At 43.5% G+C, this 14,062-nt stretch overlaps 2 protein-coding genes across 2 annotated transcripts; one reads left to right on the forward strand and one right to left on the reverse strand.

Annotated features, from left to right (window-relative positions):
* Window positions 1–659: 659 nt before the first annotated feature.
* Window positions 660–10,133, reverse strand: kcnj9 (potassium inwardly rectifying channel subfamily J member 9). The gene is made up of 8 exons (XM_055865964.1): window positions 9,439–10,133; window positions 7,764–8,159; window positions 6,856–7,066; window positions 6,166–6,367; window positions 5,595–5,787; window positions 2,868–3,065; window positions 2,379–2,509; window positions 660–2,072 (listed from the first exon to the last, which is right to left on the reverse strand). Exons 2-8 carry the CDS (start codon window positions 8,050–8,052, stop codon window positions 1,797–1,799), a joined length of 1,500 nt encoding a protein of 499 aa, XP_055721939.1. The 5' UTR covers window positions 8,053–8,159; window positions 9,439–10,133; the 3' UTR covers window positions 660–1,796.
* Window positions 10,134–10,458: 325 nt separating this feature from the next.
* Window positions 10,459–12,963, forward strand: LOC129813619 (eukaryotic translation initiation factor 3 subunit F-like). Its single transcript, XM_055865965.1, has 8 exons — window positions 10,459–10,595; window positions 10,948–11,018; window positions 11,139–11,218; window positions 11,400–11,537; window positions 11,798–11,889; window positions 12,049–12,185; window positions 12,422–12,535; window positions 12,783–12,963. The coding sequence occupies exons 1-8, from the start codon at window positions 10,484–10,486 to the stop codon at window positions 12,858–12,860; spliced, it is 822 nt and encodes a 273-aa protein (XP_055721940.1). The 5' UTR covers window positions 10,459–10,483; the 3' UTR covers window positions 12,861–12,963.
* The last annotated feature ends 1,099 nt before the right edge of the window (window positions 12,964–14,062 follow it).

Below are 14,062 nucleotides of genomic sequence, written 5' to 3' on the forward strand. Positions count from 1 at the left end.
TGGGAGTGACGAGAACCACACAAGTTTAAATAGAGTCACAGAACCTTCCAGACTGGTACTCGTGTACTCCGATCTGAAAAACAATATAGGGAAAAACTCCAGCCAGCTAATCAGAAGGCGAGGCTAAACGTATTCATTATTTTCAGATCTACAGGAATGACTAAGGGTTTGGAGGAATTCAGCACATCTGTCTTTGATAATCTGGTCCTCAGCATTCATTGAACCTTTATTCCTTTCTGAGTCCCTGCCCTCTCCTTGCCGTGTTCACGTATTAGGCAGACCTAGTAAAATCGGACAATTCAGACCTGTTAACTCCTTGTACCTACGTGACCAGGCCGCTCAAACAAGTCGGACATTTCCGAGTTTCGACTTGCAATCGAATGCAGCATTAGACCCCTGTTACCTAGGAGACAGAGGGAGGGGACCCATGACTGTGCCATGCAACAGACCTGAGCACTTTAGTGCCACAATGTGAACAAAATAGTCTCTTCTCACAGATGCTGTGCCGAATGAGTGACCTGGCAAACTTCTGATCCGTCAAGTACTGCCAGTGCACAGAATGTCTCAACCCCAAAAAATAACATTTACACAAATGGACAGATTTTCAGTGAAACAGTGAATACTCCCACTGATAAAAGTGAGAGCAAAGAGGAAGAAAGTGGGTGTGGAATATAGTTTATTAATTTTGATAGATAATAATTCAGATTTTTTAAATATTAAAAACATCAAGTAAAAAGGCTCATATGTACACAGCAGCAGAAGCAGGAGGTTGGGGTGAGCAGAGCGGAACACAGTTGTGCTTAAATCCTAAGAGGCTATAGAAAGAAAATATTTAATTGTGCTACTTACTTTCTACGTGAAAGCACACAGAAACATTCCCAAGAGAGAAAATACTTGGTTTTGTTGGATGAACACTTCCACTAGTCTCCAGTTGGGACATCTTCAGTGATAAGCTACAGTACATATGATGTAATCCTTTAAAATTGTTAACACAGTAATGATTCTACATCTAAATTAATCACAAAATGGTGGTTGTTTTAATGTGATCATAATGTACACTTCTATATAATCTTTTAAAAACAATCCTTGTTTTTTTTGTTTAGAGATAAAGAGATTTAGAGATACTATTTCAATTGATTCCTTGATATGCTCTATACATGCTAAAGTGAAAAACCATACATGTTCTCTTCTATGACGCTATCCATAATACATCATTCCTTTTATACATTGACTCCCCAATTCAGCCAACACATGACATGCTTCTCTTTCTATCTCTCTGAACGTTCCAGAACGTTCCAAAACACTGTTCTCTTTCTGTCTCTGAACATTCCATTATATCACCTTGCTGAACAACATCCTTTTTCCTGACAAAGAATTGTCAATACTTAATTCTTAAAATTAAAATAAATAAAAAAAGTGTATTAATTAATATAATGTATGTTGTTGGCAGAGGATATTGGAGCTATAACAATATAATATAATTATAGTAAAGCACAGACATTCATGGTAACAATCAAATATCACCAGAGAAATTAAAGACAAAATTGAATTGATATAATTTGTCATGTTCAAGTCAATGTTATCCAACACAGCAACAGAGGAGCAAAATGGACCATTTAAACCACCCAACTCTCCCTTGGGGAAAAATGTTCTATGGCTGTATGTTATACATTAGCTAAAAGTAATTTACAGTACTGCAGTTGTGGTTCATCCTGTCATGACATTTATAGTACTGTGGACCAGGGCTCTGCTCAAAATAAGTGCACTGCATAGGGGATAGGGTGCCCCAATCTACTTTAGGCCTCTGATTCTGACTGGTCAGTGGTGACACTTCCATTCAACTCCCCTGGACCGGATTGTTCTTCTATTCCAGTGATCTCACCAACAATAAATGAAACAGGGCCAACAACCCCTCCTTTCCCATTGTCTAGCTGCTTCCCTGATTGATTGGTCAGAGAAGATCCCTCCCATTTCTCTTCGTCCAATTTACTGGAGATCGACCAATAGAGATGAGCCTCCAATCGGGCCGCAGCCAATGAGAGTTCGTGCGCTGAGCAAGAGGGAGTGTCCACCTACGGAAGAGAGGGGTATGAGTGGCGGTTACTGTATCAGACAACTTGGAAAATAACTTTCAGAATCAGGGTAAAATAATTTTAGTGACATGACAAGAGTAAGTGAGGAGACATGCCAGACTGACAAATGGTTAAGCTGTGTTGTGTGGTTCTGTACTAGTGGCAGTGATCACATGGTACATGATTAAAAGCAGCAGACCGTCATTGTCCATTCATTTCCACATGTTGAATTGCCATGCAGCAGGTTATATCTAACAGCAACCCTGCTGCTTTTAGCCTTTCTGGAGTGTTTGTGTGTGTTCTTACCTCAAAGGTTTGATGGAAGGCGCCATAGTCAATGTCAAAGAAGCCTTCGGCCAGTGACATCATCGGACTAAACCTGTGACCCCACTGGACCTCGTCTGCCAGGTAAGAGCTCCGCGCCTGGCACGTCATACCTGGGGGTACCAACACATACGCACACACACACTTTGTAAGAACACATTAACCTCCCCTGGCAGCGCCCCATCAGCTGCTATGATGACTAAGCAAATATTTTCTCAGTGGGCAGGAAAGCCACTTCCACTTCCATGGCATGGTACACCCATAGAGATCCTATAATTGGCACCCTATTCTGGTCACACCACTTTTTACCAGAGCCTTATGGGAACCTGAAGTAACTGTAAGCGGAATGCATCGTTGATTCACTGAAAATGAACAGTAAATAGTTGAGTCGGTTGCCTGTCTTTCATAGTGTGCCGTTTTAAAATCTTGTTTTAGAATAAGTTGCCATTTGGGACTCAACCATGGACTAACCAGTGGCCTCCACCATTCCCTCCAGGATAACGACCATCTCAAAGTCGTCCTTCTCCAGCTGGCCCTGAGACATGTCCCAGAAGGGCGAGCGGCAGTCGATCTCGTGGGAGATGACCAGTGGAGACACCAGAAACAGGCGGTCGTCCCCAGTCTCAAAACCCACACTGATGTCTGTCTGATCCAGAGGGATAAACTCACCTGGAGAGGGGGAGAGAGATGGAGGAGGGGAGAAAGGGGGACGAGAGAGAGAAGTGAGTTATAAAACTTTGAGGGACGGTTTCCTGGATACAGATTAAGCCGAGTCCTGAGGGATGTCCCAATCCACTTTACATGCGACCTCTTCCCTCCTCCACTCCCCCTCGCTCGGGAAAGGCTCCCTTGGGGAAACGTCATACATACGTCACCGAGTGTTCACTCCAAGTGAAGGGAGGAAGAGAAGATGATTATTTGGAACGGAATGCAACCCTGGACAACAAAAAAATACTCAATCAATCATCAAATCTATAAAGCCCTTTTTACATCAGCTGATGTCACAAAGTGCTTTACAGAAACCCAGCCTAAAACCCAGAGAGCAAGCGATGCAGATGAAGCAGCACAGTGGCTAGGAAAAAACAAGAACCAGGCTCCGGGGTGGCCAGTCCTCTTCTGGGTGTACCGGGTAGAGATTTAAGAGTACCTGTGGCTATTAAGGCCAGATCGGTTATCAATACACAATGCTTCCCACAGTTGTGTCAAGTTGGCTGGATGTCCTTTGGGTGGTGGACCATTCTTGATGCACACAGGAAACTGGAGCGTGAAAAACCCAGGAGTGTTGCCATTCTTGACACAAACTGGTGCGCCTGGCACCTACTACCAAACTTTGTTCAAAGGCACTTAAATCTTTTGTCTTGCCCATTCACCCTCTGAATGGCACACATACGCAATCCATGTCTCAATTGTCTCACGGCATAAGAAATCCTTCTTTAACCTGTCTCCTCCCCTCCTCTGATTGAAGTGGATTTAACAAGTAACATCAATAAGGGATCATACAGTGCATTCGGGCCCCTTCCTTTTCTCCACATTTTGCTACGTTACTGCCTTATTCTAAAATTTATAAAATAATTTATTTTCCTTCATCAATCTACACACAATACCCTATAATGACAAGGCGAAAACAGGTTTTTAGAAATGTTTGCTAATTTATTAAAAATAAAAACAGAAATAACTTTTTTACAGACTGTAAATATTCATACCCTTTGTTATGGTAAATGTAATTGATTGGAAATGATTTGGAAAGGCACACACCTATCTACAGTATATAAGGTCCCACAGTTGACAATGCATGTCAGAGAAAAAAACAATCCATGAGGTCGAAGGAATTGTGGTCTCCATCATTCTTAAAGGGAAGAAGTTTGGAACCACGACCAAACTGAGCAATCAATGGAGAAGGGTCTTGGTCAGGGAGGTGACCAAGAACTCGATGGTCACTCTGACAGAGGTCCAGAGTTCCTCTGTTGAGATGGGAGAACCTTCCAGAAGGACAACCATCTCTGCAGGACTCTACCAATCAGGCCATTATGGTAGAGCGGCCAGACGGAAGCAATCAGTAAAAGGCACATGACAGCCCCCTTGGAGTTTACCAAAAGGTACCTAAAGGACTCTCAGACCAAGATTCTCTGGTTTGGTGAAACCCAGATTTAACTCTTTGGCCTGAATGCTAAGCGTCACGTCTGGAGGAAATCTTTCACTATCCCTACGGTGAAGCGTGGTGGCAGCAGTTAAATAAAGGTTAGATAAATAAAATAAAAATGTTGTGGGGATGTTTTTCAGCGGCAGGGACTGGGAGACTAGTCAGGATCGAGGCAAAGATGAACGGAGCAAAGTACAGAGAGATCCTTGATGAAAACCTGCTCCAGAGCGCTCAGGACATCAGACTGGGGCGAAGGTTCACTTTCCAACAGGACAACAACCCTAAGCACACAGCCAAGACAGCCAAGCCAAGACAACGCAGGAGTGGCTTCGGGACAAGTCTCTGCATGTCCTTGAGTGGTCCATCCAGAGCCTGGACTTGAACACGATCGAACATCTCTGGAGACCTTAAAATAGCTGTGCAGCGACGCTCCCCATCCAACCTGACAGAGCTTGAGAGGATCTGCAAAGAAGATTGGAAGAAACTCCCCAAATACAGGTGTGCCAAGCTTGTAGCGTCATACCCAAGAAGACTTGAGGCTTTAATCGATGCCAAAGGTGATTCAACAAAGTACTGAGTAAAAGGGTCTGAATACTTATGTAAATGTGATATTTCCATATATATATTTTTTTATACATTGCAAAATGTTCTACAATCTAGTTTTTGCTTTGTCATCATGGGGTATTGTGTGTAGATTGAGGGCGGAAAAAAACGATTTAATCCATTTTTAAATAAGGCTGTAACGTAACAAAATGTTGAAAAAGTAAAGGGGTCTGAATACTTTCCAAATGCGTTGTAGCTTTCACCTGGATTCACGTGGTCAGTCTATGTCATGGAAAGAGCCATAATATGTCGTACACAGTATATCACTTCCATACTAGAAAATAACATGTGGAGTGTTCTTGTTTGTATCTCAAATGGCACTCCATTCCCCATGTAGTGCACTACTTCTAACTGGGGCCATAGAGCTCTGGTCAAAAGTAGTGCACTATATAGGTAATAGGGTGCCATTTGGGATGCAGACCCTTGTATGGCGGTTGATTGTATACTAGCCTCACCTTCCTGAGTCTGTTTAGACTTGATGAGTTTGGCCCTCATGTTGGCTCCTACAATGTGTGAGCTGCGCAGGTCTCCCACCCGGAACATCAGACACAGTCTGTCGTCTCTCAGAGAGATCACTGCATTCTTAGAAAACACCAGGGTCTCCGCACGCTTATTGGGCTGAGAGATCTTCACAAACATACAGCCCACCTGAGGAGAAGAAGATCACTTCGTTGTCCAAACAAAGGTCCAATGGAAATGTCACTTCCACTTCATCCCAACAGCTCCAAAAGGCATAGACGGAGAAAAGGTCATTTTTAAGGGGCAGCTTTTTGATATGATTACAAGTTCATCAAACTATTTGTACGATGGAGAGAAACAGATGTGATTGTATTAGTGTCAGAATATGTCCTTAGGGTACAGTAAAAAATACAGTAGGGACTGTATGGGCCTGCATCTCAAATGGCACCCTATTCCCGATATAGTGCACTACTTTTAACCAGAGCCTTTGACCAGAACACTATGGGCCCTGGTCAAAATTAGTTCACTACGTAGGGAGCCATTAGCGGTGCAACCAATGAGTCTCACCATGAAGGCGTTGACCATAGATCCCAGTATGGCCTGGAGCAGGAGCAGCATGGTGCCAACTGGACACTGGTCAGTGATGACACGGTGGCCGTAACCAATGGTGGTCTCTGTCTCGATGGAGAAGAGGAAGGCAGAGATGAAGCCGTTCACGTTGTTGACGCACGGTGTCCATGTCTCATCCTCCAGATGATCTAGATCCCCTCTGGGAGGGGAGAAACCACATTTTTTATTATGTTGTTTTTGTAAATTGTGTACATGCAGGGTTCCCTTGTAAAAGAAACCTTGGTCTCAATGGGACTCTGCTCAAATAAAGGTGAAATAAATACAAATAGGGGGAGGTGGAGAAGGGAGCAGTGGAAAGAGAGAAAGTGAGGGAGAGAGAGAGAGAGAGAGAGTGAGAGAGAGAGGAGAGGAAGAGAGGAGTGGAAGAGAGAGAGAGAGGAGTGGAAGAGAGAGAGGAGAGGAAGAGAGGAAGAGAGGAAGAGAGAGAGAGGAGCAAACAAAAATATAGGTTGTGAAAAACTATCCATTTACTAATATACTTGCTCTACAGAGAAGAAATTGCATCATGTAGAGTGACTCTGAAATGGCATCCCATTCCCTATATAGTGCACTATAGGAGAATAGGGTGTCATTTGGGACTATCCAAAGTGTCCTCTGGCCTGCTGTCTGTCTGTCTGTCCCTCTCACCGGAGGTAGGCTATCAGGTACCAAATGGCCCCGAAGAAGAGCCAGGTGATGGCGTAGGCCATGACGAAGACAAAAAGTGAGCAGCGCCAGTTGAGGTCCACCAGCGTGGTGAAGATATCTGTCAGATAACGGTACGTCTCCCTCATGTTGCCGTGTGAAACGTTACAGCGACCATTCTTCTCCACATAGCGCTGAGTCTTACGTCTCTTGGCTGCAGGCAGGAAACCAGGCCAGGAAGGGAGGAAGGGGGAGAGAGAGAGAAAGAGAGAGAGAGAGAGAAAGAAAGAGGAGTGAGACAGGGAAAGACTACAGTGACATATCGGCAGTAGAACTATGGGACTAAGGGAACGAGCAATAGGAAGATGGGTTGGGGGGGAGAAACCAGAGGAACAGGCATTTTACACAGGAGGGGAGGAGGGTAGAGGAGGAGGGGGGTAGAAGTGGAGAAGGGGAGGGGTTAGAGGAGGGAGGGGGTAAAGCAGCAAGAGGGGGTTAGAGGTGGAGGAGGAGGAGGGAGAGAGAAGATGCATTCAATAACCACCTATCTGCAGACTGTAGAGAGCCAGAGAGAACACAGTGTGCGTCCCAAATGGCACCCTAATATATAGGAAATAGGGTGTAATTTGGGATTTATCCTGTCTGTCAGTGTAAATCATTTAAAGCCAAACACAAAACCTTACATTGGTCACAGAACACTGTCAGACGGTCGCTTAGTAACCTCTCGTTCTAGATAGATTCACTCTCGTGGCGCCAACAATGTCTCAGGGCAGAAAAGAAGAACAGTCCTGGGAGAGAAAGACTGCGTTCCAAATGGCCCCTTATTCACTACATAGTACCCTACGTTTGATCAGAGCAGATAGGGTGCCAATTTTGGACACCGATAAAGGCAACAGCACTACACTACTCACCCCAGCCAAATCTACCCCTCTCCTTCTCCACCACCCGAGGCAGCTTCTTAACGTACTCCTCGGATGCTGCATTGGCCTGCCTCTCTGCCAACTTGGACTTCCACGATCTGTTAACGCCAGGCTGGGTGGTATCCGTGGTAACCACATGGCCCAGATCCTCAGACACATCAAACACTCCGGTGGAGGCCGTCACCTCGGTAGCCTCTTCCACTGGTCCCTTCCCTTTCTCCACCACGGGCAGAGAGAGGGACTCTGGCCGCGAGGTGAAGGCAGAGTCTTCAAGCGCCATCGGGAATGATGGTGTATGTGTGTTTACTGAGTTTTTGATAATCTCCCCTATGGCAGACTCTGTCCACTGGTTATTGACTGTTTAATCCGGTTCTTTACGTTAAGGTCCTAGGATACAAAACAAGAAGGGGGAAATTGATCCAAATTATTATTGTGAGATCATAGAAATGTGGGGTATTTTGAGGGCTCTGCATGCTGCATATATGTTCTACAGAGAGTGTTGAAGGGCTAGTGTTGAGCAGAACTTATGCCCTTCACTACACTGAATGACACTATGTTTTCATCCCAAATGGCAACCTATTCCTTTTATAGTATGCTACTTTTGAACAGAGCCCTATGGACTATAGGAATTAGGGTGGCATTTGGGAAGTAGTCTTCTGTCCCTCAAGAAATGGTCAAGACTGTTGTTGATGTGTGCAGAGGGTCCCTGGTTCGCTCCCGGGTCGGGGCGAGAGGACGTTATAGTAAAGTTATACTGTTACATCTCTATCTGTCCTGACTCAATACCCATGTCTCTATCTGTCCTTGACTCAATACCCATGTCTCTATCTGTCCTTGACTCAATACCCATGTCTCTATCTGTCCTTGACTCAATACCCATGTCTCTATCTGTCCTTGACTCAACTTTCTCTGCACAAACTCTCCTATTACCTTCAGTACAGTCTAATCTATATTAATGGAATAGGTCAGATGTTACAGAGAGGAATGAGTGAAGCCCTGATCTACGTCCCAAATGGCACCATATTTCCTATGTAGTGCACTACTTTTGATTAGGGGGTCCATTGGGCTCTGGTCAAAAGTAATGAAGGGACTAGGGTGCCATTTGAGAGTCAGAACTGAATAATTCCACTGACAAGGACAGATTGGTTATTTCTCCTGTCTGACTGTGGGGGATGGGGAAAGTGAATTTGGTCCGAGAAAGAGTCACATTTTGCCGAGACAAAACCATATGCTGTACATATAGCCTTAAGAATAAGGTCATTCGATTGGTCATGCATAGCCTGTGTCTGTGCCTGTCTGTTATGGGAGCACAATAAATTACAGGAATTACAGGAAGGAGGCTATTATTTCTCAGAAAACGTACAATGTCACTTTTAACGTATTCTGTAATATAGGCCTATATGAACACAAAACAGCAATAAGACAGGTTCCATTCTTATAATGTGCATAATCACCGTGTTACGTATAAAATGGAGCCCGGTTTCCTACAGTGATATAAAACACTACCTGGATAGAATATTCGGTAACTAAACGCGTGGGGTGATGGAATAGCCTATAGCCTACGGTGTTGACTATTCAACAATGACGCATTAAACATTTCTTAATGTATTCGATTAGAAAATGCACATTTATCAATCATAAAGAAAACAACAGTGATTTATCTTACCTGTAGTGGGGTTTGTCCCGCTTTCATCTGGTAATTGCCTTGTCCTATTTAAAATAATATCCCGCCCCTTTATTTATTTATAAAGGACCTTAGAGATTAGTGGATGGTCCAAGAGTGAGCCTCGGAGATCGTCCGCTCAGGTTCGATCATCCGACAATTTTTTTTATGTTTACCATCGGCTCTGCTGATCAGGAGGGTGTTCGACGCAGCATCAGTTCAGTCCTCTACTCTCTCAACAGAAAACAAAGGCAACCCCAACCAAACGACTCTGCTTTTTAGATGTCTGTAATCCTCAATGAACAGCGTGCTCACAAATAGCATATTCTTATATTTTCCAAGTTTGTCTTCAAAGAGTTTAAAATGGTGGCAGTTCGTCCGTACAGACCACTGGGTATAGACAGTGCAGCCAGCAGCAGCGATCCGCATCAGATAAAATTGTATGAATTACCGGCAGCTGCGCAGGTGTTAGATTATGAGAGCGACAGTCGAGGAGGATGCTGTCATCACCATCATTCATAAACCATCACCCAGATTCATGATCACGACAGGCATTAGATATTTAAACCATTGTGCTGTTTTGTCAACTGTTTTACACATATGGTAAAGTCTGGACATTTAGATGCCGATGATGTGAGGAGGCATTTACACCCCGAGGTTGCTATAGAGACCATTTTATGATCCAGTTGACCTATTCTTCAATAGGCTTGCAGAAGGTCGTAATGATATTCGGTCTGTGGAGGATGACGTTTTGAAAATAAATGAATTCATATCCATGTGAAACAACCAGTTTCTGAACAGCCAAATAGCCTAACAGCATTTCAATTACAGTATTTAATACTGTTTTTCAGAAATAATTGGTCTTCTGATGCATTCAATGGTTAATCACATTTAGGCTATTTTTTTTTTATTATAAGGCTTTATTTGTTGTATTATTAGGTCGCCTCTGTGTGCAATACTACTTCCAATGCAGCAGGTGACGCACCTTTTCTGTATTTGTCACACGCCGATAAGGCGACCGGAAGCGTAAAAGTGTTCCTTTTTCAAGATGTCGGTGTATGGCCCCGTGGTGAAAATTCACCCTGTCGTTCTCGCCTCCATCGGCGATTCTTACGAACGGAGAAATGAGGGAGCGAGTCGTGTGATCGGAACCTTGCTTGGTAATTTAACCCGAAACTTACTTTAGCTCTAATGAAAATTGATCAGACGCGCAGGGAGGCTAACAGCCTGTCTTAACAAGCTAGCTACGGCTAACTTAGCTTGCATCACTTTGCTGATGCATTGCCAGGCTCTCACATCCTCTTGAACCGAAAATATACCAAAACTCCTCTGATTATAAAGATTTGACCAAGTATTAAAATATTTTAGCTTGCCTAGATCACTGTGTAATGTTTATGTTGTTGAAACTTTGCTAGCTAGCGAGTAACAGGTTCCATAGAACAGTTAAATTTGTCCTCGTATCATAGGCACAAAATGGGTATCGTAACTTAATGCATTACTTGTCTTCCTCAGGTACCATTGACAAGCACTCTGTTGAGGTCACCAACTGTTTCTCCGTCCCCCACAATGAGTCTGAAGACGAGGTGATGAGAAGTGTCACTGATACAACTATATACTATCTAGCTATTGCTGTAGTGTAGAAATTAAGAACGCTTGCACATGTAGTCCTAGAAGTGACACTGGTGTCTTTGTGATGGTGACAGGTTGCTGTGGACATGGAGTTCGCCAAGAACATGTATGATCTTCATAAGAGGGTGTCACCCAGCGAGGTCATTGTTGGATGGTGAGTAGGCTTATATTCTTCCCTAGTCCCATTAGAAAAAAGCTTTTGTCCCACACCGGTACTGACAATTAGACAACTTATTCAATTAACTAGAAAGGGAAAAAAGTACATTTTGTTAAAAGTAAATCTGTGTGCTTGTGTCAGAACACTGCTCTGAAGTGAAACCATTCTCCTTCGTCAGGTATGCCACAGGCTTTGAGATCACCGAGCACTCTGTGTTGATCCATGAGTACTACAGCCGAGAGGCCACAAACCCCATCCACCTGACCATGGACACCGCCCTGCAGAGTGGCAAGATGAACATCCGCGCCTACGTCAGGTCTGGGACTTCCCTCACTTCAACCAGTCTCTTCTTCTGTCTCAGTACTTTAGTTGGTCCACTGAAAAGCTGTTGTTGACTCCATCCCAAGCAGAGTTGCTTCAACTCCCTGTGACTTCCTGATCTCATCTTTCAGTTGTTTTGTTATGTTTGCATTTGCTGTTTCATTACTTTGCTTTACTTTAAGCACTTTGGCATTGCTTATGATAGTTTAAATAAATTCATGTAATTTTTCCCCATTGCTTCGTTTGCCATGACAGTGCCCAGATGGGTGTGCCGGGAAAGACAGTCGGTGTGATGTTCACTCCCCTGAGTGTGAAATACAAGTATTACGACACAGAGAGGATAGGAGGTCAGAACCTTAATTCTTCTTTCCTTGTTTTCTGTCCAGCTAACCATTCTCTGTCCCAATTGTTCCTTGTTTGGACATGGTTTTATTTGTTGAGTCATGTCTTCTTGTTGGGGTGGGGAAATCCTTAATAAAATGGATCAAATAATTTGTATATTCTAGTTGACCTTCTCCAGAGGACGAGAGATGCTCCTAACACCACCAATGGGCTGACCTCTGACCTCTGCCAGGTGGGTGGGGCAGCAGGCCGCGTTCAGGATATGCTGGCCACGGTACTGACCTACATTGAGGATGTGTTGGTGAGTAGCCCACACACACACACACACACACACACACACACACACACACACACACACACACACACACACAGAGCCTATATTATGGCTGCATCCCATATTACATTACGGAGACGTCCGTTATGTCAACCTTTATACCGTATGCAGCTCATCGGAAAATAGTTGATTTTAGTTGAGTTACGACTTAATTTGTGTCTCTGTGGCCATAACCTAAGCTTTTCTTTCTGTATGTTTCTCAGTCTGGTAAGCAGACGGCAGATAACAGTGTTGGACGTTACCTGATGGATCTGGTCAACAAGGTTCCTAAGATCACAGCAGAGGACTTTGAGACCATGCTCAACTCTAACATCAACGTAAGTAATTATGCCTCTTGGATTTGGGCCTGTATTTATCAAGTGCTGGTTTAGGATCAGTTTTGCCTTTTTTTACATCACGATTACATGGACTGGAATCTGATCCTAGATCAGCACTCCTACCCTGAGACGCTTGATACATACGGCCCCTCATCTTGTGGAATTGATTCAGTTGAACAGCTATAGTAAATATTTGTCCCTTGCACTCATGACATTTGTGTGAATGTATACCGTTTCTCTTTCACAGGACCTGTTGATGGTGACCTATCTATCTAATCTGACTCAAGCACAGATCGCCCTGAATGAGAAGATTGTGGTACTCTGAGCATTGAGGGACCAGGATTGTTTAGTTCTTAATAAAGAGTGATCGATATTGAATTTGTTGGTATAATTCTTTAGCTCAAATTTAATAAAGGTGATAAACAGTACAGTGTGTAATTGCAATGTTTGCTTGCTACAACTGAAGTGATGTTTTCTAGCTAAAATAATTTATTTGCAGATTCCACAATGTGTTCCTGAATGGGACAATGCATGCCTAGTAACATCATTTATATTTCTGGAAAAGCAGTATGAATATAAATTAAAGCTCAGAAGCATTTGCTTGTGTGAGTACTCTCCCTCTGTTGGTTGTTCCAGAAGTAATACAAACAGGCCTTGTATTTAGGGCCCTGTGTTTTCTGCAATCATGGGACATAACAATGTTTTATCCTGCATTTTAATCCTCATTCAGAAATGAGAATTGGACCAAAACTGTGCAAAACACAGGGCCCTACTCATACAGTATGATGACAATGCAGATTAGTTCAGTCCCTAGGATGAAATCCCTATTTGGTCCACAGGGTGGCACTAAAGAGCTCAGGTCTTATGCCTGGCACAGTGAGGGGTCTCCTAGGCAACAGGGGTCATAGCTAGAGGGCAGGGACTGGGAGAAGATCAAAGGCCCAATGAATTCTGAAGACCATAGGGTCAAAGAGATGTTGTGTATAACCCATATGGACCCTGCTCAAATGAAGGGAATATGGGGCCATTTGACAGCATACCCTACATCTAATAGTCATCTTTCGTATCCTCTTTCTGGGCGGAGTCAACAGTTAGTTGGAAGTTTACATACACCTTAGCCAAATACATTTAAACTACATTTTTCACAATTCCTGACATTTAATCTGAGTAAAAATGCCCTGCCTTAGGTCAGTTAGGATCACCACTTTATTTTAAGAGTGGGAAATGTCAGAATAATAGTAGAGAGAATGATTTATTTCAGCTTTTATTTATTTTTATCACATTCCCAGTGGGTCAGAAGTTTACATACACTCAATTAGTATTTGGTAGCATTGCCTTTAAATTGTTTAACTTGGGTCAAATGTTTCAGGTAGCCTTCCACAAGCTTCCCACAATAAGTTGGGTGAATTTTGGCCCATTTCTCCTGACAGAGCTGGTGTAACTGAGTCAGGTTTGTAGGCCTCCTTGCTCACATGCTTTTTCAGTTCTGCCCACACATTTTCTATAGGATTGAGGTCAGGGCTTTGT

This window comes from Salvelinus fontinalis, chromosome 17 (assembly GCF_029448725.1).
Source record: "Salvelinus fontinalis isolate EN_2023a chromosome 17, ASM2944872v1, whole genome shotgun sequence".
NCBI classification, from domain to species: domain Eukaryota; kingdom Metazoa; phylum Chordata; class Actinopteri; order Salmoniformes; family Salmonidae; genus Salvelinus; species Salvelinus fontinalis.

Coding starts and splice junctions, on each gene's coding strand:
- LOC129813619 (XM_055865965.1), top strand. CDS start 10,484: ATGTCGGTGTATGGCCCCGTGGTGAAAATTCACCCTGTCGTTCTCGCC. Junction 11,019..11,138: donor ACAATGAGTCTGAAGACGAG/GTGATGAGAAGT, acceptor TGATGGTGACAG/GTTGCTGTGGACATGGAGTT. Junction 12,536..12,782: donor TGCTCAACTCTAACATCAAC/GTAAGTAATTAT, acceptor TCTCTTTCACAG/GACCTGTTGATGGTGACCTA.
- kcnj9 (XM_055865964.1), bottom strand. CDS start 8,052: ATGGCGCTTGAAGACTCTGCCTTCACCTCGCGGCCAGAGTCCCTCTCT. Junction 6,368..6,855: donor TACCTGATAGCCTACCTCCG/GTGAGAGGGACA, acceptor CTCCCCTCCCAG/AGGGGATCTAGATCATCTGG. Junction 2,073..2,378: donor CCTTCCATCAAACCTTTGAG/GTAAGAACACAC, acceptor TCTCTTCCGTAG/GTGGACACTCCCTCTTGCTC.